This window comes from Mastigoproctus giganteus, chromosome 8 (assembly GCF_048544385.1).
Source record: "Mastigoproctus giganteus isolate SK-2022 chromosome 8, ASM4854438v1, whole genome shotgun sequence".
Lineage (NCBI taxonomy): Eukaryota > Metazoa > Arthropoda > Arachnida > Uropygi > Thelyphonidae > Mastigoproctus > Mastigoproctus giganteus.
The window spans coordinates 67764071-67787396 of record NC_143582.1 but is presented as its reverse complement, the minus strand read 5'-3'; the positions used below and the strand labels follow the sequence as shown (position 1 = coordinate 67787396).

At 36.1% G+C, this 23326-nt stretch overlaps 1 protein-coding gene across 4 annotated transcripts in view; it reads right to left on the bottom strand.

Annotated features, from left to right (window-relative positions):
* LOC150081594 (cell division cycle and apoptosis regulator protein 1-like) overlaps positions 1 to 23326 on the bottom strand; it is a 550339-nt gene that overhangs the window by 87796 nt on the left and 439217 nt on the right. For all 4 annotated transcript variants that reach the window (XM_090380560.1, XM_090380561.1, XM_090380562.1 and 1 more), the window contains one exon: positions 21138 to 21182. In XM_090380560.1, coding sequence (XP_090236686.1) covers positions 21138 to 21182 — 45 coding nt within the window. The remainder of the gene's footprint in view (positions 1 to 21137; positions 21183 to 23326) is intronic.

The window sequence follows — 23326 nt, the reverse complement described above, 5'->3', positions numbered from 1 at the left end:
GTGGAAAATCTGGAATATTTCAAATGAATATGTAATTACCAGAAGTCACTGAACAAATATTTAATGATACAGCCTGGAATTGACTGAAAAGGCTAATACTATAACCTTCTTCCTATCATGCTGGGGCAAAATTCCAGACACTTTCACAGTGTTCTAACTCACGGCCTCTCAAATGACTTCATAACTATGAAGGAACTGCATGCAATCTATGGTTAATCTGCTTGTTTTGCTGGATAAAAAAAACATAAGTTTTGGGAGGGGATTGCAATCATCCTCAGTATGTTGAATGCGGCCATGGTGTGGGGGAAAAAAAAAAAAAAAAAAAAAAAAAAATCATTAAAATTCCAGCTGTTTCCAAATTCAGGTCTTTTCCAATACTGAAACAACAAATTATTTATGACTGTGCTTTTATCTGTGAGGCTCCAGACTGCCACGTTTAATTTCATAAACACCTGCACATAACCTTTTGTGCCCTTAAATTTTCCCTTGACAGATATATCCTGGTCCTATTCTACCCATCCTTTATTACACAATATATTCCTTCCTCATTTCTATAATAATTAAATCCTTCAGATCATAATTTCCTGTGGGAATAGAACTTTCTACCCTAGGTGATTCCTCCCTACAGCATGGGCATAGGCTCCATCATTCAGGAGAATGATGGAGCCCATGCCCCCTCCCCTAAGAAGCTGATGAGTTACTTGATTTAATTCCTTCCAGAGTATGAATTCATATTTTGAAACATGCTTTTTATGCTCAATTTTCTTACTCTTCGTGCATCACATGTACACAAAATAATCACCTACAGTTCTATTTGTATCACAATTAAAATTTGTTTGCCAAATTCAACAATTTGCAACTACCAAATAAGTGTCCTCATTTTGTTCTGAATGGTGTGATAATATATTCAATGGGCTACTTTTAAAAGCACTGTGATTTACAACTTTTGAGACATTCACTTAGCAATACCATTAAAAGACATCCTAAACTGTGAATCTGATGCTACCTGTAGAATGATGTTTATTTATTTATCAAATGTAGGTGTGATACTAATTTGCAGTATGTAAAATGCAACATCCAAAGCCCTCTGAAATGTATGGTCAGTTAAATATATTGTTAAAGTATAAACTAGTTTAAATTATGACAAAAAATATAGTATAGTGCATTTATTTATCGAATTGTTTATCCTTGCATTCCCCTTTCTGTCCTTCACCTTAAAAATTAAGATACATGAACAAATTTTCTTTGCAGCAAAGAGCAGAATTTTCATTTATTTAAACTTGCTGTTTCCTATATGATGGTTTACCAGCAATTTTCCTGCTGCTGGAACCTGGCCTGCAGCTACTGTCTATCCCTGCATTCTCATATTTGTTGTTCTTCACCTCATAAAAATTTGTAGAGTTGGACTCTGATGTAATTTATTCATATTTGGAATCTGGTATACATTTTGACATATTTAACACAGATGAAGGTTTCTAAGTGAAATATTAAGCATAATTCCAGCAATATATCAGATGCCATTACTTTCATCACATCAGATTTAGGCGCCTCCGTGGCCAGGTGGGAAGGATTGTTTGTTTGTTTGTGTTTTATTGGCGCATCAGCAGCTGAGGCTATTGGTGGGAAGGAGCAGCAGTGCATAGCACACGCTTCTTGATTAGACCGGGGTTCGAGCCCATCACCACCAAATATGGAGGATGTGGAAAGGTCAGGGAATGACCACCGCATATCCCGGAGCAATATGGCCTTAGTTGCTAATGCTCCTAAAAAACAAAATAACAAATAACAGAGATCATATTTCTTTGCCACTTCCAAATTCGGTAGCATTTTCTTAAACAAGGGTCTAGCATAACTGTTACACCTACAGGAAGAATGTATTTTACCAAAAATTATGGGAAAAGACAGTCATTGTTATAGTATCCTATTTGGTGTTTTGACTTTTCATTAAAAAAAAAACTGTATTTTTTTGTTGTTGTCTTTGCACTTTATGCTGAAAACGTATTTCAACTTTAAACGGATAGCAACATTATGTTTTCCAACAGGTGCAATGTTAATTTGCCCAATATCAATCTTGTTTAGGTACTGCAAGGCCACGCAGAAAAGACAAGGACAGAACTGTAAATGCGGATAGCTACTAAACTCTTGCCTAGCATCCCAAGAAAAGAAGATACTGGTAAAGATGTCACCACCCACAATGATTGTACCCTTACGGCTAACACAATTAGTCTGCACACTGACATGGTAGAATGCTTCTTAGCCCTACTATTTCACAGTCTCATTCCATCTCATCAATTCACCAACTTTTAGATTCCAGTTTGATCACAATCCCATCTGCTGTGTGTTGGACAGCACATCAGGATGATGTATCAATTAATGAATTGACAGAAGAGAAAAGAAAAATAGCACACAAGGAAGTAGTATTAAACCTCATCAAACTCTCAAAGACAATCCAAAAACAAATGTTTCAGAAAAGTACAAATCAAGTGGGCTAAATCAATCTTTCATTAACCCCTGTACAGCAACAATGAACATATCAGAACGTAGGCAGTCCAAATTTTCCAATTTATAAAACATTACCATAATAAGGGAAAATTTTACTGGTGTGATAAATGACCCCCCCCCCCTCCCCCAGAAAGCAGTGGTTGGCTCCAATGGCCATCCCCTGTTCATTCTCAAAATTTACAGCACCTATATTGTTAACTTTCTGCTTCACATCTACAACCAAATCCTTGTCAAAGAAAAGCTACCATCCATCCAACAGCAGCACATGCTATGTTAAGATGATATAAAAATGTAGCAGCATGGATAGCCACTAAATGCTTCGACTTTTGACTTGGTCACAGAGACTGCCATCAGCTGGTCTCTTACTTGAAGCTTTAAAGAAATCACAATCTATCACTGCAGGGCACTGTTTTTCACACAGATCTCCCTACTTGCACACAGTAATTAAGAGCAGGTCCATTAATACCAACTTGATGGATGTACTATTTTGTATCCAGCAAGCACGGAAAGATAGGGAACAATCAGATGTCATATTCTTTGATATTACAGCTGCATACGATAGAGCAGAGATCCCAGCACTAATCCAAATATTAAAATACCATTTTAATATTACTGACTACTCACACTAGCAAGGCTTTTGTGGATTTATTGGTAAATATTCTTACCATAATTATACAGATTTTGGAGCAAAGATATCTAATCATGCACTTAAATAGAAAGGGTGCAAGAATATTTGCTGATGCTATTGAGGCAGTGTAAGGTGGGTCAGAAAACTGCTAGCTTGGGGGGATACAAGGACTAATAGATTAACAGTAGCCACTGGAAGAGGTGAAAGTGATTCTTACACTGCTTCTATTGGAATGAGCAGCAGCCTGGAAAACAAGATGCAGGGTATTTCAGAGACTGCTGGGAGTCACCATGGAACAAGTAAATAAATGGACTGTGTTAGAGTAACTAAGGATAAGAACAAATGCAGGTATACTTGCATGTACACCAAGGCTAGGAGTATGGTAAATAAATTTGATGAATTTGAGGTATTGCTCAGAACATCAAAGGAAGATACTGTTGGGATATCAGAGATGTGGTGTCACACAGATATAAGGAATGCAGAACTGGAATTTGGGGAGTACAATGTGTTCAGGAAGATTATACAGGATAGGAAGGGAGGAGGGAGTTATGCTATTAGTTAAGAAACACATAAAATCCAAGGAAGTGAAGCCAGTCGACATCGCTGGACAGTGCAGTGTCGAGTCAGTTTGGTGTGACATGAGCATTGGAAGATAAAAATTGAGAGTAGGAGTGTGTTACAGGCCGATTGACTCTGATGAGTATAATAAGAAACTGTACAGGGAAATAGAGTGGGCCAGTAAGTCAGAGAGTCAATATAATGGGGATTTTAATTTCCCAGATATTGACTGAAATTTGTGGGTTGGTCACTCACACACTAGCAAGGCTTTTGTTGATTTATTGAATGACTGTTTTCTACATCAGCATGTCCGAGAGGCAACTAGAGGGAGTAATACTCTTGATCTGATTATCAGTAGTGATTCTTCATGCATTAAGAATCTGCAAATAAAGGAACCACTAGGTGGCAGTGATCACAGTGTGCTGAAGTGGGATTTACTCAAAGAGGTAACTACCATCAGGGGTAAAGGGAAGGTTTTTGCTTTTGTAAAGGCGACTATGGTGGTCTGAGACAGTATTTAAATTCTATACAGTGGGACCAACTGATGATGTTACCAATAGTAAATTCAAAATGGGAAGCATTCAAAGAATTTATCTTGGAAGCTACTAGGCTTTACATACCAACTAAGAAATATTGTTCAAGGTTTAGGCCTAAATGGATGTCAGATGAGCTAATGAGACATATGGCAGAGAAGAAAAATGCATGAGATACATATAAATTAATGGGTGACATGGATAGATATGATAGATATAAGCTGGTCTGTAACCAAGTCACAAAGGAGATTAAGCAGATTATGAGAAATCCGTGGCAAAGGATGCAAAGAAAAACAGCAAAGAATTCTTTACATATGTAAACTCTAGAAGGAAAGGGATGAATCAGATTGGTTGATGGAAGAGTTGACTGGAACTTAGTTCTGGAGACTAAACATGGGTTCCACCACTTCAAGCCTCCAATAAGCAAAGTGGTGGTATTGCACCGGTTGATGAGTCATCTACCCCCTAGTACTGCCTGGTAACACAGAGGGGGCGGCATTCCTCCATGTGGTGTGGGTGCCACATGTTGACTCCTGCTTACGTTGGTTCACACCTTGGTGGTCACCCACCGTGTGCTTGTGCATGGAGGTTATACCCAGGATTACTAACAGTCCCACCACCATGAAGGTACATGCAGAGGATTTGGCTGTCACAGACCATCCGGACTTTGCCGAAATTGGGTCCACTTGACTTGAGTGTCACCCAAATATCAGTTCCATCAGCGTTTTAGACTCCCGTGTAGCAAGTACAGCCTGTCCGGCATATCTAAGAGAACATCTGTGACAACCTCAAGGACTCAAGGTGAAGTTTTCTGAGCAATGCAGTCAGGCTGCCAGAGCAGGTTATGGGGTATTGTCAATGATATACTGGAATTTTGCTAGTAGGGAAAATGAGGTGATTATCCCTTTGTATAAGGCAATGGTCAGGCCAGGCCTTAAGTACAGGTCCTGAGGCCTCTTAGGAAGGATGTAGAATTGATAGAACAAGTACAGAGAAGGGCAAGAAGATTGGTGAGAGGAACAAAGGGGTTGCACTTATGAAGAAAGTCTTAAGTTCTGCAAGTTGCAGCATTTGGAGACTAGGCACACACAAGGTGATCTGATTGAGGTGTATAAGGTCTTGAATGGGTTGAGCACTCTGAATTCTGATGGGATTCTTCCGCTTGCTCAGATTATGAACCTGAGGAGGGATAAATTCAAATTGAGGAAAGACAGTTGTAAAAGAGATGTGCAGAAATTTGCCTTTAGCCAGCGGGTGGTTAATTGCCAGAACACGCTTTCATCTGTCATTGTGGAAGTTGATAGCTTATATAAATTCAAAGAGGAACTTGACAAACTTTTAGAGGGAATGGATATGTGAATTGTTTTTTTTTGGCTGATGCTACATACGCTTGGTTTCTTTCATCGCATGCCTCCATTACTATTGCTATTACTATAATAAACTTCCATCTGTCGCGAAAGTTGATCACTTAAATAAATTCAAAGGAGAACTGGACAAACGTTTGATGCAAATGAAAAGGTGTTTTATTTTGGCTGATGCTGCATAAGCTTGCACATCTTTTTCAAGTTGGATTTTGTGGCCTCATGCAAGAACCCGTGTGTGTGTGTGTGTGTGTGTGTGTGTGTGTGTGTGTGTGTGTGTGTGTGTGTGTGTGTGTGTGTGTGTGTGTGTGTGTGTGTGTGTGTGCAGCGCAAGCATCTATATTACCTTTGCCTCCCAACTGGCAGTTTCCTTGTATCTTCAAGACTCCTGAATGACAGATACACAAGATTCCTGCCCACCTTCATCCAAAGTATTCCATCTGTACAAAACACATTTTGCTAACACATAATTCCTCAAAATGCCTTACAGAATCCCTCAAATCTTGAGTTAATCCACAAGGTTTTCAGCATACAGTCCACCCTATCTTGTTTGGATAATAGAGAAAACAAGGGGTTGAATTTAACCAACAATACAACAGACAAAAATACATTGTGACCTAACACAATATTTTATCAACGTGTCTCCTGTATTCTCCTGAAAACCTATTGGCAACCTCATCAACGTTAGCTCCTGGCATACACCACCATTGTTCTAGTCCACTTATTATTATTTAGAAAAAACATCATCCATTTCCTGCATAACAATCTCCCAATAAAACTGAATTCTTTTTATCCACAGTGGTATGCACTTGACCATTCTGTTCTGAGGCCTGAATCAGGGACATATCATCTGACAATTCACTAGAAGCTCAAGTTTTCTGATGAATCACCAATTTTATTTGTGTCTGGGGTATCTAATCATTTCTTCAGTGATTGTTTTATGCAACAATGTACAAAGTACCAATTTAAGATAATTACACTCCCTACTTGGGGTACAATGAAAAGAATGACCTCTCCCTTTGTCACATATTTGTCAGATATTGACTCAAGATATCATAACCTGTGAATATCACGATATCCAGTGATGGAACATTTGAAGTGGTTCGTGCCATAGCCATTATTATCCATCTAAAAGGTATGATTAGAAAAAAAAAAAGTGGGCACATGCCATATTTTATTCACTAAGTATTTTTTTTGGGGGGGAGAGGAGAAAGGGGCAAGGGAAAGCAAGAAATAGCTTAACAGTAAAGTTTATAATTTTATTCTTGATTTTGGCTACATAATAATAATAATAAAAAAAATAATTTTCTAAGTGGGTCATGAATTCTTAGAGCAGATATGTAGATGACATAATTGCAATTTGGAGCTACATATCTGAAGAGCTGCAAAAATTTTATGATGTGCCCAACAACTACCACGAGAAGATAAGGTTTAAAATTGAGTTAGAAGACAATGGAGCCTACCTTTCCTAGATATAATCCCAAGAAAACCCACAAAGTTACAAATGGAAGTTTACAAGAAACCAAAGATACCGCAATCATACTGAATCATAAATTTTGCCACCCTCACTCAACTAAATTTGGAGTATTTAAATTTTTCGTCTTCGGAGCTTACTGGAGCTGCAACCATTCTCTTTGGTGAAATCTCTGAATCCCTATTCCACTACCTTGAAGAATGAAAATAACTGCTTAATCCTATGAGTTCTTGAAATGTCCTAATGGTCGGCAACAGACTTACTTGCAACTTCCATGACAGATTAGATCTATTTGGGAGGTGCAATATGGCCTAAATTGCTCTTGCACCAGAAAACACCACCACAACAACAACAACAACAGATTAGACCTAAATACAGCACACAAGATTTTGAAAAGTGAAGGGTCTGTGTTAGTTTACTGTCTCTAATTTTGATTGAAAAAGCTCCCACAATTCTGCTTTTTCACCAGTGTTTCCTGAAGCTCCATCTGTGACAAATGAACTAGCAAATTTGAATATGTGGTTAGTAGTATCTTTACTGTATAGTTGCAACAAACTTCTATAGCAAGATGCTCCTTAGCTCCATGACAGGTTGGCCCACTTGCTCCGAGAACATATTCTTCAGTTATGCCAGATTTGCTTACAACTTTAAACCTATAGATAAATTTCATCATGGAAAGATATAGATAAATAATTACAAGTTAGCGATTTTTTTTTTTTTTTTTTTTTTTTTTATGTGAACCCCAAACACGAGAGGTATTAGAACCTATAGTACTTAGTACTGTGCTTGGGTTGGAGGTTGAGAAGACGAAAGAAGATATTTGTTGACATTGGACTTGAACTTCTGTAGATTGTAATTTTCAGAAAATACGTATGAAGGAAGGTTGTTCCAGAAAACGGCAGTTGAATGAATAAATGAGGAAGATGAAAAGTTGGTTCTGTGGGTTTGAAGTTGGACAGTAAATGGATGTTGGCTGGTGGCGGCACGTGTTCGGACTGTTTTGAAAGAGAGAGCGGGAATTATAGAAGCCAATTCAGAAGAACAGTGCCCATGGAAGTATCTGTAAAAGAGGCATGCAGCAGAAACAGTGCGTCTACGAGAAAGCGAGTGGAGAGACTCTGTTAGAGATGAGTCATTAATTAACCTAACTGCCCTCTTCTGAATGGAATCAAGAAGCCTGAGAGAGGTTTTGGGGGCACCACCCCAAATGTGGGAACAATATTCCATGGCAGGGCGGATTTGCGATTTATACAGAGTGAGCAGCTGTTTGGAAGAAAAGTAACACCGAGAGCGAAAGAGAAAACCAAGTTTTTTAGATGCAGAGGAAGCAATATTTGTAATGTGCTTGTGCCAAGAGAGAGAGATTAGAAGTCAGGGTAATCCCCAAAAGAGATATATCCTTTTGCCTAGAAATTGGAGTGTCACTAAAGATAAGCATAGGAGCAGAAGAATCCTTTTTGCGAGATATAAGACAAGACTGAGTTTTAGAAGGGTTGAAATCAACTAAGTTGTTTTTGCCCCACTGGAGAATTACCTGAAGATCGGCATTTAAGGAATTGGTAGCAGATTTTCGAGAAATTGAAGCTGATTGAGCAGGACAAGATTTCTCAAAACGGAAAGTTGAATGCAATGTGCTATCATCGGCAAAACTATGGATGGGATTTCCAGTCAATGGAAGAAGGTCATTGATATACAAGAGGAAAAGAGTGGGGGAAAGAACTGAACCTTGGGGGACACTGGCATTAGTGGAGAAGTTAGAAGACAGAGAGCCATCTACCATCACCCTCAGTGAGCGATCAGAGAGAAAACTGGATAACCAATTACTAAAAACAGTTGGCAAACCATAAGATGGAAGCATGTTTAGAAGACCTTTATGCCAAACACGATCAAAAGCCTTTGAGATGTCAAGAGTAACTACTTGTGTTTCACCGAACATTTCCATTGAAGTAGTCCATAAATGGGTAACATAAGCCAGGATATCACCAGTGGATCGACATTGACGGAATCCATACTGGTGATCGTTGATCAGACGGAAGGTTTCTAGGTAGTTTAAGAGTTGGCGGTTAATTGATTTCTCCATTACTTTAGAAAGAGTAGAAGTAATTGCAATGGGATGATAATTGGATGGGAGGGATTTGTCAAACTTTTTAGGAACTGGCTGGATATGAGCAAATTTCCAAGCAGAAGGAAAAACACCTTTTGAATAAGAAAGTGAAAAAAGGCGGCAAAGAATAGGAGTAAGTTCAGGAGCACAGATTTTGAAAACAATTGGAGAAATACCATCAGGACCTGGAGCTTTCTTAGCATCAAGATTCATCAAAATCCTTCTGATATCCTTTTGACGGAAGACCACAGGAGGCATTGAATGGACCGTGTTGGGAATGGTGGGAGGTGTTTTACCAAGTTCATTAATACATGAGCTGGAAGAAAAATGGGATGCTAGCAGGTCAGCTTTATCCTTGGCTGAAGTGACAACAGAACCATCTGGTTTGGACAGAGGTGGAAGCAGAGATGGGCAAAAGTTGCGGCCAATAGCTTTGGCAAGAGACCAGAATGCTCGGCTACCATTAGGGCAAGAAGCAAGTTTTCTACTCTTAGCCTGTTCAAACTCTAGTTTGGACTGATTAATAACTGCTTTACAATTGTTGCGAGCTTTGGTGTAGGCAGAAAATGAAACTGAAGAATTAGAAACAAGCCAATTACGATATGCAACATTCTTCTCTTGAACAGCCTTAGCACATTTATTGGAAAACCAAGGTTTAGATAAAGGACGAGATTTTAAAGTGGAGTGTGGGATAAAGGATTCCATTCCTGCAAGAATAATTTCACTGACACGATCTGAGCAAACGTTGACATCAGGAGTTTTGAAACAGTAATCCGACCAAGGAAAAGAAGAAAAGAAGTCTCGCAGGTCATCCCATTTTGCATTCTTGTAATGCCAAACAACACGAGGTTGGGAATAGCCATGAGATAAAGGTTCCATTGGAGAAGAGACAATCACCAAGTTGTGATCTGAAGTGCCTAAAGGACCTCTCACTTCGACCGTGCACTTAGAAGGGTTGTTTGTGAGAAAAAGATCAAGCGTATTGGCTGTATGATTCGGATTGTCCGGTATTCTTGTAGGTAAATGAACAATCTGTGCTAGGTCATTAGTAATTGCAAAAGCCTCAGCATCTCGACATGCTGGGTCGGTGTGACTAGAAAACGGAAGCCAGCTGGAGTTGTGAACATTAAAATCGCCAAGGAAAATTACCTCACTGTTAGGAAAGTTGGACTGAAGAAAGTCAAGTTGCAACGAGAGGAAGTCAAAGAGCTCCAAGTGATTAGTGGAGTTGGGAGAACGGTAGAGACAACAGATGAATTTGACACAATGAGGTAGAGAGATTTTAAGCCAGAGAAGATCAAAGAGAGGAGATTCCAAACTGCCAAGTCTCTGACAGGGAATATCAGAACAGACATATGCACAAGTACCATCTTTGAGGCGAAAGGAATCATACAGCGAATAATTTGGGCATCTGAGATGAGCAGTAGTTGAATCAACTGATAACTGAGATTCTGTCAGAAAAAGTACATGTGGTTTGGCAGACTGCAAGTGGAAATGGACATCGTTGAGATTAGAATTGAGACCACGTATATTTGTGAAATGAATTAGGAAGTCCTTGGGAGGTTTAGATATTTTCGCAGATAAGCTTGTTCTATTAGTTTGACAATTCATGGTCTATTCAATAGTAAGAAAAAGTGGGCGGGACATGCTGTATGAAGTAATGAAATTTTTGGATATGGCGTACATGTGGTAAGAATATACCCAGATCCTTGCATAACGTGGCCTTGACAATGCTCCCCGCATACACACTACTCGGACTCCCCCCAGTCACTATCTGGCAGAGTAGAGGTAGCAAGATTATACACTAGCTGATCCGGAAGCCTCCTAGAGAGTTACCAATAGGTTCGGTCCGGTGTACTAACCAGCGGCCGGCCTGCGAAAACCATTTTAGAGCTGTACCCTCGAAATGTAAGGAATATTGGATCTCGCCACGACGTTCATCATAACCTCAAAAGTCATCAATCATACTGCATGATGGAAGAGATAGGGAAGGGTTGACCGGAACTTAGCTCTAGAGACTAAACATGGGTTCCACCACTTCAAGCCTCCAATAAGCAAAGTGGTGATATTTCACCGGCTGATGAGAGTCATCTACCACCTAGTACTGCCTGGTAACATAGAGGGGCGGCATTCCTCCATGTGGTGTGGGTGCCACACCTCGACCCCTGCTTACGTTGGTTCACACCTGGGTGGTCACCCACCATGTGCTTGTGCATGGAGGTTATACCCAGGATTACTAGCGATTTGCAAATATAGTTCTGTTGCTATTTACTATGTCACTGTAGAAATTCCTTATGAGCTTGTAGAGTCAAATACTGGAAGTTCATATAGTCACTGCATCACTGGTGTCATTGAAAGAAAATTTTTGTGCAGCTTTTGCTACAACCCGAGCAGGAAATGAAAAAGCACTAAGTGTTAACTTTTTTGACACCTCCATAGGTATGCAAGAGCATACTTCCAATACTATTTCCCAAGTTTTAATTTATCTTTGATAATATTTTCCCCACACCTGAATGTTGGCAGAAGTTGAAAGTTTGTCTGGGACAAAATTATTTTCATTGTCAGTATGAACGTTTTTGTAACAAGTAAATAATGTGTCAGTTGGGTCGCCTTCATAGCCAGGTGGGCAGGAGCAGTAGTGTGTAGCATACACGTCTTGATTAGACTGGGGTTCGAGCCCGTGACCACCAAATACGGAGGATGTGGAAGGTCAGGGAATGACCACCGCCTATCCCCAGCCTGGATAAAGTGTGAGGGTTGGCGTCAGAAAGGGCATTCGGCCAAAAAAATTGCATGCCAAAACAATAAAAATGCTGACTCCATATATAATGGGAAAAAGCAAGGACAAAAAAATAATAATAATAAAAAAATAATGTGTCAGTTGGCAAGAATATTTATCTTGATTAGCATTAAATGATCCTGCCAATGTAGTTAAACATTTTCCTAATGGATTTGACACAGCTACTTTTCGTTTCCTCTTTTAAAATATTGCTGGACATTTACTCAGGACTGGGGTTTTTAATATAATCTAATATAAGCAATACTGCAAAATAAATCTTTTACCAATAAAAAGTTACATTTACCTTCAAATCAGCCAAAGAAGTATCAAAAGCAATATAAACAAAACCACACAAATATGAAACGGTAAGCTCTATGTTCGTTTCCAGTCGTTCTTACATAAATTCACTAATTACTTTATGCTAAACGACTAAATCACAATTGTTATATATATCCCTCAAAATGCTGTCATTTCTCATTTGTACGTGCAACAATTCTGATTCATGTCAAAACCTATATTCCCGGAGCACAGTAGTGCACATATTCTTAACAGAGGGCTTCAAGTTATAACATACTTTGCAGTCTGACTTGAAAGTCTGACTGGGGATATGCTAAACGACTAAATCACAATTGTTATATATATCCCTCAAAATGCTGTCATTTCTCATTTGTACGTGCAACAATTCTGATTCATGTCAAAACCTATATTCCCGGAGCACAGTAGTGCACATATTCTTAACAGAGGGCTTCAAGTTACAACATACTTTGCAGTCTGACTTGAAATTTTGGAAACTTGTGTATGGGAACAAAATGTTTTGAATAAATGCTGGGCAATACTATTTGGTTTACAACATTAACATATCTTATTTATAACTGTAAAAACTATGTTCCATTTTCTTTTGATTTGATGACAGTTTTTAGAAGTGTTTATAACATGATCCCCAAACACATTTTTTCCTTTAAAATTTGCTAGTACATAATGTATTAAGTAACAATACAGTTTTCAAACAAACAAAAAAAAAAAAAAAAACGCACTTTTGTCTCTTTTGTGTGCAATGTAAAATGAATGTGCAGTTTTCTATTCCAAGCCAGTTTGTCTTTCTATTAGGAAAAACATTTTCTTGTCTTTTTCTTGAAATGTAAATTTTCTGTTTGAGATCAGTTTTTCAGTGTATAAAGCAAATAATAAGAAATAATTTTAATTGAAATTATTTTACTACATTAAGCATATACTGAAGATAGAGGTACTAATAAGTTTTTCTAAACACTAGCATTAGCAGAGGCATATGATGCAAGAAAGCAAGCTTATACAGCATCAGTCAGTCCCCCCATTTCACCCATCCATTCGCTCTAGATGTTTGTCTAGTTCTGCCTTGAATTTATTTAAGCTGTCAACTTCAACAACAGATGGAAGTTTGTTCCAGCAGTCAACCACTCACTGGCCAAAGGCAAATTTCCACACATCTATTCTGCAAATGTCTTTCTTCAATTTGAATTAATTGAACTTGCCCAGATTTTCTTCCACTTGCCAGTGCTCAACCCATTCAACCTATACACTTCAATCAGATCAGATCACCTCACAGATGCCTGGTCTCCAGACAATGTAATTTGCAAAACTCAAGCCTTTCTTCGTAAGAGCAACCCTTTGTTCCATTCACTAATCTTGTTGCCGTTGCTCTTCTCTGTACTCATTCCAGCAGCTTTACATCCTACCTAAGGTGTGCCCTCCAGACTGTATACAGTACTCAAGGTGTGGCCAGACCATTGCCTAATACAAGGGGATAATCACATCCTTTTCCCTGCTAGAAAAATTCTGTATATCACTGAAAAGACACCATGAGCTGCTCTTACAGACCGTCTGCACTGCTCAAAAAACTTCATATTTGACTGTACAATTACCCCCAAATCCTTTTCACTTTCTACCACCTTAACGTAGTATCACCCGGTTGATATATTACTCTGGGGTTACTGCTACTGTTAATGTTAAACTTCCGTTGCCACTTCTCAGCCCAGTTGCTCAACTTTTCTAGATCCTGTTACAGTAGCGTAATGTCATTAACAACCCTGCAACCTTCATGTCGTCTGCAAACTTAGACATGAAGCCTGATATTCCATCATCAATATCATTAATAAATATAGAAAACACAACAATGGACCCAACACTGAACAATGGGGGATTCCACTAATAACATTAGTCCATGATGAGCAGTGACCATCAAATACCACTTTCTGCCTTCTCCCACTCCAATGCCACACTGCTCCAATTTGTGCAGCAGTCTTCCATGTGCAACAGAATCAAATGCCTTCCTAAGATCCAAGTATATCATATCAAAATTATGCTTTGCATTCAGTTCCTTAGTGACCACATCATAGTATCCAATCAAATTGGTCAGACAAGACTTCCCCTTAACAAAACCATGCTGTGTCTGAGCTATAACTGAAGTCTTGTCTAGATGATCCTGCAGTGCTTCTTTAACCAGTGCCTCCATTAATTTTCCAGGAACAGAAGTTAAACTAACAGGTCTATAATTACTTATGTCGCCCTTTGATCCTCCTTTGTGAATTGGGGTCACATCTGCACATCTCCAGTCCATGGGTACTTCCCCTGAGTCCAAGGAAGCTCCCATAATTATGACTAAGTGTTTGCGTACTTCCTTTGCCACCTCCTTTAATATAACTGGACAGATCTCATCCACCTCAGGTGCCTTTCTTATGTTTATCGTCCACAATTTCACCTCCACTTTGCTCTGAATTATTACAAAATCATTTAGCTCACCGCCAGAGTTTAATTCACCTCTGGCACCCCCCCCCCCAAATACCTCATGTGTAAACGTAGATGCAAAGTACTCATTCAGTTTGTTAGCTACCTGAGCAGGATCATCAATCAACGTTGATGATCCTGCTCAGTTGAAACAATGATATCAAGTGGGCCAATCCGATTCATCCCTTTCCCTCTAGAGTTTACATATGTAATACAAAGATTTCTTGTAATATGCCTTTCCTGCCTAACCTCCTTTCTGACTTGATTACAGACCAGCTTATATCTACCATAGGCTGCTTTGTCACCTGTTTATTTATCCCATGCATTTTTCTTCTCTGCCACATGTCTAATTAGTTCATCTGACACTCATTCAGGCCTAAACCTTGAACAATATTTCTTAGTTGTTATGAAAGCCTAGTAGCTTCCAAGATTAATTCTTTGAATGCTTCCCATTTAGAATTTGCTGTTTGCAAAATCGTCGGTTGGTCTGACTGTATAGAATTTAAAAACTGTCTTAGACACCTTTACGAAAGCAAAAAACCTTCCTTTACCCCGGATGGTAATTACCTCTTTGAGTAAATCCCACACCAGCACACTATAATTAATACCACTTTGTGGTTCTTTTATCTACAGATTATCAATACACGAAGAATCACTACTGATAACCAGATCAAGAGTGTTACTCCCGAACATGTTGTTGCTGTAGAAAACAATCATCCAAGAAATTCATTTTTGCAACTCATAACACATTTGGTTATGAGTTGCACATGTTTTTTTTTTAGCTTTTTTTTTTTGCATACAATGTATGGAACAGTTCTGTTATGTACCGTGATTTTGTGAGTCTATAACAGCTGCTAATATATAATTTTTTTTTTAACTTTTGTTCAAAACTTCAAAGGAAATTATATATTAAAACAAAAAAGAAAACAAAAGTAGTCTGAAAATTTCTTAAATTTTTATAAATTTATAACTTCAATATGGCACTAATAAGTTTTTAAATGCAGCTGTCCAAAAGATAATTTTCTTTGAAATTTTGTTATTATGTAATCTGTATTGATAAGCATCTTTCTACACATCATAGAAAGATGCTTATCAATACAGATTTCAAAAAAATAATCTGTTCAGCAGTATACACATTTTTACTTTTACATAAAGCATAGGAAAGAAACAAGACTTTGTTTCATATGATTTTTATCACATTCAGATAAGCAGAGACACAACTAGAGTATGGCTCCAGTAACAAGTGCCAATTCATTATTGGCATTGAATGCAGTTTATATTGCTGCTGCCAAAGGATAATTTTATAAACTATAAAAGAGACATAAGTAAATTTCTATAATTATATCCCTTGAAAAAAAAAGCACATTATGAGTACCGTACACTGTTTTTTTGCACAAATTGCAGGTTTTTCTACTTGACATCATTTAATGATGATTTATGCCAGGAATGCCAGCAAATAATATCATTTATGCCAGGAATGCCAGCAAATAATTTCCTCAAAGTAGTGGTTTTTAGTTTTATTTTGCATAAAAAGTAAGATGGACAGAGAGTTTTACCTTTTGTTTCTATGTCAACTGAAATGATAAAGTACTTCATAAAATTCACATTATATCTCTTTCAGATAAGCAGAGACACAACTAGAGTATGGCAGGTGTGTGTGCTCTAGTCACAGATGCCACTTCATTATCTGCACTGAATGTAGTTAAAGCCTTAGAACAACAAATTTATAATTTATTTAAAAAGTATGACAACTGTTATTACCTAAATCAATTATTATAAAAGAGTCCCTTTTTTATATAAAAGTATGATTTCCGGGATAATAATTTGATAATTATGTTTATAATTAGTATTATCAGGTAATTATAATTTAATTATTTTTATGAAAACAAAGGTGCATTTCAGATATTTGTCCATAGTGTCAAAATTCCTGGCTATGCTTTCTGCAAAAAAAAAAAAAAAAAAAAAAAGTCACTTCTAGAGTATAAGGTAAATCAACTTTATATACTACTAAAAATAAACTGCCCACGGCAAAAACGAAATACATGACATATCAAAAGAGCAATGAATTAGCTCTTTTGATATGTCGTATCAAAATTAGCTGTATCTGAAAACCATGGGGACTGCTCACATTGTGAAGAAATTTAAATAAATTTCTCCTTAATTAAAAAAATAAGAAGTGAAAAATTCAAAAGGCTAGCAAGCTGAGAGGTCTCCTTTGCTGTAATAAAGTCAACACAACTGAGATATGTAAATTTTGATAACTATACTAATATCGGTGTAGATACACCATAGTTTACCATAAATATGAACTACGTATGCAGTGTAAAGGCATCGTTTTAATTATTGTGGGTGCATATTGTGGGTGCCTTAACGAAATAGCTAGTATTGCACTACTTCAAATAAATAATGCTTCTCTAGTAGAGAAGACTACTGTTATTTATTTTCAATGGATACCACCACCCAAAGATGATCGTTTCGAAGCTTCATCATCAGTGGGTGGGCAGGTACCCTGGTAATGCAACATGCCATCACAGTTACGAAGTTATTTCCACAATATGAGATACAATTTGAACTACGTATGTAGTGTAAAGGTAATAATACCTTTACACTACATACGTAGTTCATATTTAAGGGTAAACTATAGTGTATCTATGCCGATATTATATAGTTAATTATATTAATATCATTAATTATATTATATTAATAGTTAATTATTATATAGTTCACATAAACTCATAAGAAATTATGCCTTGTGCATTTCATTTTCTAATACATTATTATTACCTACACCAGGAGTGGCCAACTCAATTTGTGATGCGATCTAAATTTTTTCTTCAAAATGTGCCGCGATCTACTATCTGAAGAATTTCATTGCACATAGTTAAAAAAGTTAAACACATATGGAAAAATGTTGTTTATAAATTTTAAAATTTAATACAATTCAGAATTCTTATTTTAAATTAATACGTATTTAAATTTTTAATTTATGTGAAGTTTGTGTGTTATGTCATCTGCCAAGCTTTCAAAATCGGGTATATATTGTGATAAGGCCAATCGTAAAGAGTCTTCTGTATGCGAGTCTGTAAGAGTAGAGCGATTCTTTGTCCTTGTTTGTTTCAAATTCGAAAAGGCCGATTCACTGCATTTAAAAGTTCACTGCATTTTTTTTCATATATGGGTACTTTTCTTGGCAAACGTATTTCCAAAAGTCTTTTCTGATGAGCTGGATTTTAGGAAGATATCGTTTAGCAATGTAATAATTTCATTTTACAAGTAATATTTTCTCCGTGTGAAAAATCTCAGCGATTTTTTTCTGCAATTTGTTTCGATGTCTTCAATTGTTTTAAAATCACCGAATTTGGTTTTAAAATCATCCACAGCTTTCTCAATTTCAGAAACATATTTCTCACTATTATATTCAAAAACAGGATATTTTCGCAAATGATCTTGCATATTTGCAAAATGATTGAATTCTTTTTCTTTGAGATCCTTAGCCACTGCCAAAAATTGATATTTACATGTATAAATACTACTAATCATGTCACCCAAAATAAAAAAAAAAAAAGCCAGTTACACAACCACTCCCTATCTTGCAGCTGCTGATAATCATCTCCTCTTTGTTAAACAAATTTTTTAATTTCATTCAGCAAATTTCGAAATCTCTGTAGAAACTTACTCTGACTCAGCCACCTCACATCTGGTTCATTTTCACTGAGTTGCATTTTGAAAAGTCTCCTTTGAAGAGATTGTCCTCCAATGGAATTCGTGATTTTAAAAGCCATGTCCATAATACTTTTAGTATTTAATTTTTTGTTGGCTAACACTTTTTGGTGGATGATACAGTGGTAACTCAAAATATCTGTCAATTCATCATCCTTTTCGAACAATGCGATGAATCCGTTAAGATGCTCCGTCATTGTTTTAGGTCCATCTGCTGTTATTGATACAAGCTTAAATAGCGGTAATTTAATTTTTTTTCAAAAAATTTTTTGAATGCATTAAATATAAAGTTCTTTCTTTTAGTTCTTTTAGTTCTTTCTTTTAACGAAATCCATACAAATAAATTCGAGCTATTCAGCTGTATCACTGACGTTTGTAGATTCATCCAGTTGTAAAGAAAAGGACACACCATTAGCAATAAGAGCATGCAATTGTTCACTCACATTTTTACTCATTTTTTCAATGAGTCACGTCACAGTATTTCAAGATAATTGCAGATCTTGAAGAGGACTTTTAATTTCATTTTTGTTCTTAATTTTCAAAAAGAGAATCTGTTATTTCCAAAAATGCGTCTTTGATGAATTGACCATCAGAAAATGGTCTGTATTTTTTGAAAGATGACTCACTTTAAATGATGCTACAGTTACTTCTTTAGATTGTAAACTAGGTGTCACGAAGAAATTTTGTTGTGCGAATAATCTGGATTTAAGTTCTTTTAATTTATTTTTTCTAAGGTCACTATTAGGCAGAAACTCCGATTGGTATTTACCATGGAATGCACTGAAGTACCTTTCTAAATTTTCCTTTTTTGGGTATAGTTAAGGAAGCTTTGCAAATCAAACATTTTTCTTTTATCATTACAAAAAAGTATTCTAGTTCCCACTCTTGATGAAAATGATACGTTTTACTCTTTTTTGTAGTATTCATTTTAAATCAAATCAAATTAATGTACAAATACTGTTCAGTTATTAATATTAAGTAAGCTAAATAAGAGTTCCACAACGAACTGCATGAATATTGCAGAGCAGAGTTCCACAACGAACTGCATGAATATTGCACTGCATGGCGACAAGAGTAGTCACGTAGTTCAATACATTGGTGACAATCGTATGCAGTGGGGCCCTTAATAATAATAAAACATTTAGATTTTGACTAATCTATTTATTATTATTATTATCCATATGGTGCAAGGAAGCCTGAGGCTTCTGCTGCACCAGGCAAAAAAGAAAAAAACTTTCTGAATTACCCCGAGAGAGAAAACAAGAGTCAGAAGTAGAAGGGAATCACCAAGAAAGAAAGAAAAGAATGATGATATCCAGCTCAAAATTTGGGTGTGCCAAGCCCATACAAGATGTGCCCCTGGGGATCTTTTTTTTATATATATTTAAAAATCGTCGTGATCGACTGAAATTAAAGCTGCGATCGACTTGTTGGCCACCCCTGACCTACACCATTTGGCATCTCTCATATTGTGGAAATAACTACGCAACTGTGATGGCAGGTTGCATTACCAGGGTACCTGCCCACCCACTGATGATGAAGCCCACTAGCTTTGAAATGATCATCTGGGTGGTGGTATTCACTGAACATAAATAACAGTAGTCTTCTCTACTAGAGAAGCATTATTTATTTGAAGTAGTGAATATCAGCTATCTCGTTGTGAAGGCACCCACAATATGAGATACAATTAAAACGACGCCTTTACACTATATACGTAGTTCAAATTTATGGGTAAACTATGGTGGATTTACACTGATATTATATAGTTAATTACCTAAACCCATAAGAAATTATGCCTTGTGCATTTCATTTTCTAGTAAATTTTGATAGAGAAAAGATTAACTCAAGAGAAAGGTCCTTTAGAAGTGATAAAATCAGAAATATGATAAAAAATAATAATGTAGTTATAATAATAATGAAGTTAAATTTACAAATTACTTTTTTAAATGCAAGAGGAAGTGTTTCCAACAACAGGGCAAAGAAAAACTCCAGAATGGGAAGGGGGAAAAATAATAATGAATGCAACCTATATAAATAACTGGAAGGAAAAATAATAAGAAGAAAATCAGAATAAGCTATAAGAACCCACCGTGAGGCCAGAAATATAAGACCTGTAATATTGTAGTGGTCAGTGACCAAAAAGAGTAGTGTTGAGGTGGGGGGGGGGGAGAATATGAAGAATTTTTTTAATGAACTTTAAGGAGATAAAATCGATTCTTGTATAAAGTGAATGAAGTGGTTGGATAATTTATTTAGGATCAATTTGTCTGAAAGAAGACTTAGCATCTCAGTGACAATTTACAGTTATCCTTCTTTCTTCAATCACTTCATTCGATTTATGCAATGAACGTCATTAATCTCCTTCATATTTCATTAAAATTTTTCAGATTTCCATCCCCCTCAGAACTATTTTTGGTCACATATCACTATAATACTATATAAACTGATTGTAAATTTTGATCTAAATGTGCGGCAGTATTCTAAATCATAATGAAATTTGAGAAAGTGAATTTATTAGCTGTAAAAGTTAATAATTAAACAACAACACGAATAGCAAGATCCTAGCATATAGGTTAAAAACAAAGAATCTGAATTAGGCTTAACAGCTCTGCCTCTCAAATGGCAGTAATTTTTCTATAATGGTTATCTTAAATATTAAACACAACTTTTCTATATATTTATTTATTATAAAAAATCTGTTAAAGCTTAAAAAATAACCTTTCTGTCCTTCTTTTCTTCTTTCTTTTCTGATTTTTTTTTATCCTGAAGAAATATTAAAATAGTCATATTTGAGCATAAAAGCTAACAAAAGATATATACAGAAAAAAAACGATGTCTTAAACTAAAGAGAATTAAATAACCTATTTCAAAAATAAATATTTCTCGTATTTGAAGATACAATTTCAGACATAAAATTCATCAAAATAAAATATCTTTTGACACAATAGAAATATTGAAATATACTGCTCTTGACATAGATGATGAATCCCACTACAGTAAATCCTTGCTTTAACAACTTAATTTTAGATTTTAGACAGAATCCATTGAAGGGTTTTACAGGCATTATGGGACCCACTAACATAATCATCTCAGTCTAACAGTTTTTACCATTAGGTAAAATACTTTCACAATAAAGCAGAGTGCCAAGAAGTCAGGATTTTTTACACTATCACCTTCCACGAGCTGGCCAAATAAGTCAGATATCAGTAAAGAGTTACTTGAACTTCCAACGAGGGTCTTGAGAGCTCCATGGAACTATGCTTTTTTGAAAATACTGCATAAAACACAGCATTAAAACATTTAATACTTTTTATTTCATAGTATTCAGCACTTTTTTCATAATGTTCTGACAATTTTTATGACTACCGGCAGTTCTTGCTTTACGAGTTCCCGGGTTTACAAGTTTTTTTTTTTTTTTTTCAAACTATCAAGTATCAACAAAATCGAAAATATGAACATTATTGCAAAAAAATGAATGTCAAACATTCATAAATACCACATTTCAAACCATGCACGTAACTATACAATAAAGTGTACACAGCTTTACGATATTAATCCGTTCCAGAGACACAATCATATCATGAAAATATCGTAATGTGAACCCAATAACACATCGTTTTTTGGTAATTCATTCCACGACCCCAGAACTTGAAATTTTCGCTATGTAACTCTCTAAAAGGTCGGTTTTTTTGTGCAGATTGTATTAGTTACCAATTCAAATCACTAAAATGCACTACACTTTCATCGTTATCATATGTTCTGTTATAAGAACCAATTTTGAACACCTTTATGGGTAGTAGTAAACGCAATGTTATTGCATTAGCGAAAATACCGATAGCTGGAACTGTGTGGTTTTTTGCGTTATTATGGTGAAATGTGTTTCCCCTTTACTGAAATCTTCAATCGTATAAAAAACATAAATAAATTTTTAGAATCTTCTCTTCATTCCTTTTTTTTAAAGCTTCGTAAACTTGTTAACCTGCGCAAATCATGTTAGTTGCAATTTGTGCGTTCCGTTAAAAAAATGATTATGCATCTATTGAAATTTATAAAGAAAATAGAAGGTTATCTTGGAAACAAACACCTCTTGAAGCATTTCTGAAGAAGGCGACTCCTTGTGCAACAAACCAATGAGTACCGAGCCAATAATAAGTGATCATCAAGTGTGCATTTAGTCGGTGATGAAGAATAAACATTCTTTAAAATTTGTAAGTCATAAATAATTTCTTTATTATTATAATTTGATTGATTTTACAGGCTATGTTTTAATTTCTTTGGATAAATCAATCATTGTTTAAACAAACTAATTAGCTAACTAATTTCATTGTTGAGAACGTAACCCTATTTTTAACATTATGTCTATGGTATTTAATTCCCGATTTACGAGTTTTCGCTTTAGTGCATGCTAGGAACGAATTAAATTGTAAAATCGAGAACCACCTGTGTATGTATCTCTTGATTTAATCGACAAATGGAATTAGCACATTGGACTTATCACCATACAGTCTGCTAAAGAGGTTTTACTTTATGATTTTGAAAAAAAACTGCAATATAATTCTAATGCAGAGTGTTTAACATGCTGAATATCTTCCTTCCCCATTAGGCCTTCATTTCTTAGGTTTAGGACAGATTATCTTTCCATTTTATTGATCTTCGTCTACTTCCTCTACTAACAAATAAATACATGGGCTATGTTATGGCAGCAGTTTCCAACCTTTTTTCATGTAAACCCCTTTCAACATAACATATTTATCGTGAACCACTAAAGCCTATATTCTCTGAAATCTTATAATAGTTCTGAATTTTTATTATAAAATATTTCCTGTACTACGTTTTCATAAGCAATATTGCATAATAATATCACTAGTACTAAGTACCTATACATAGCACAATGGTCTTTGAGAATG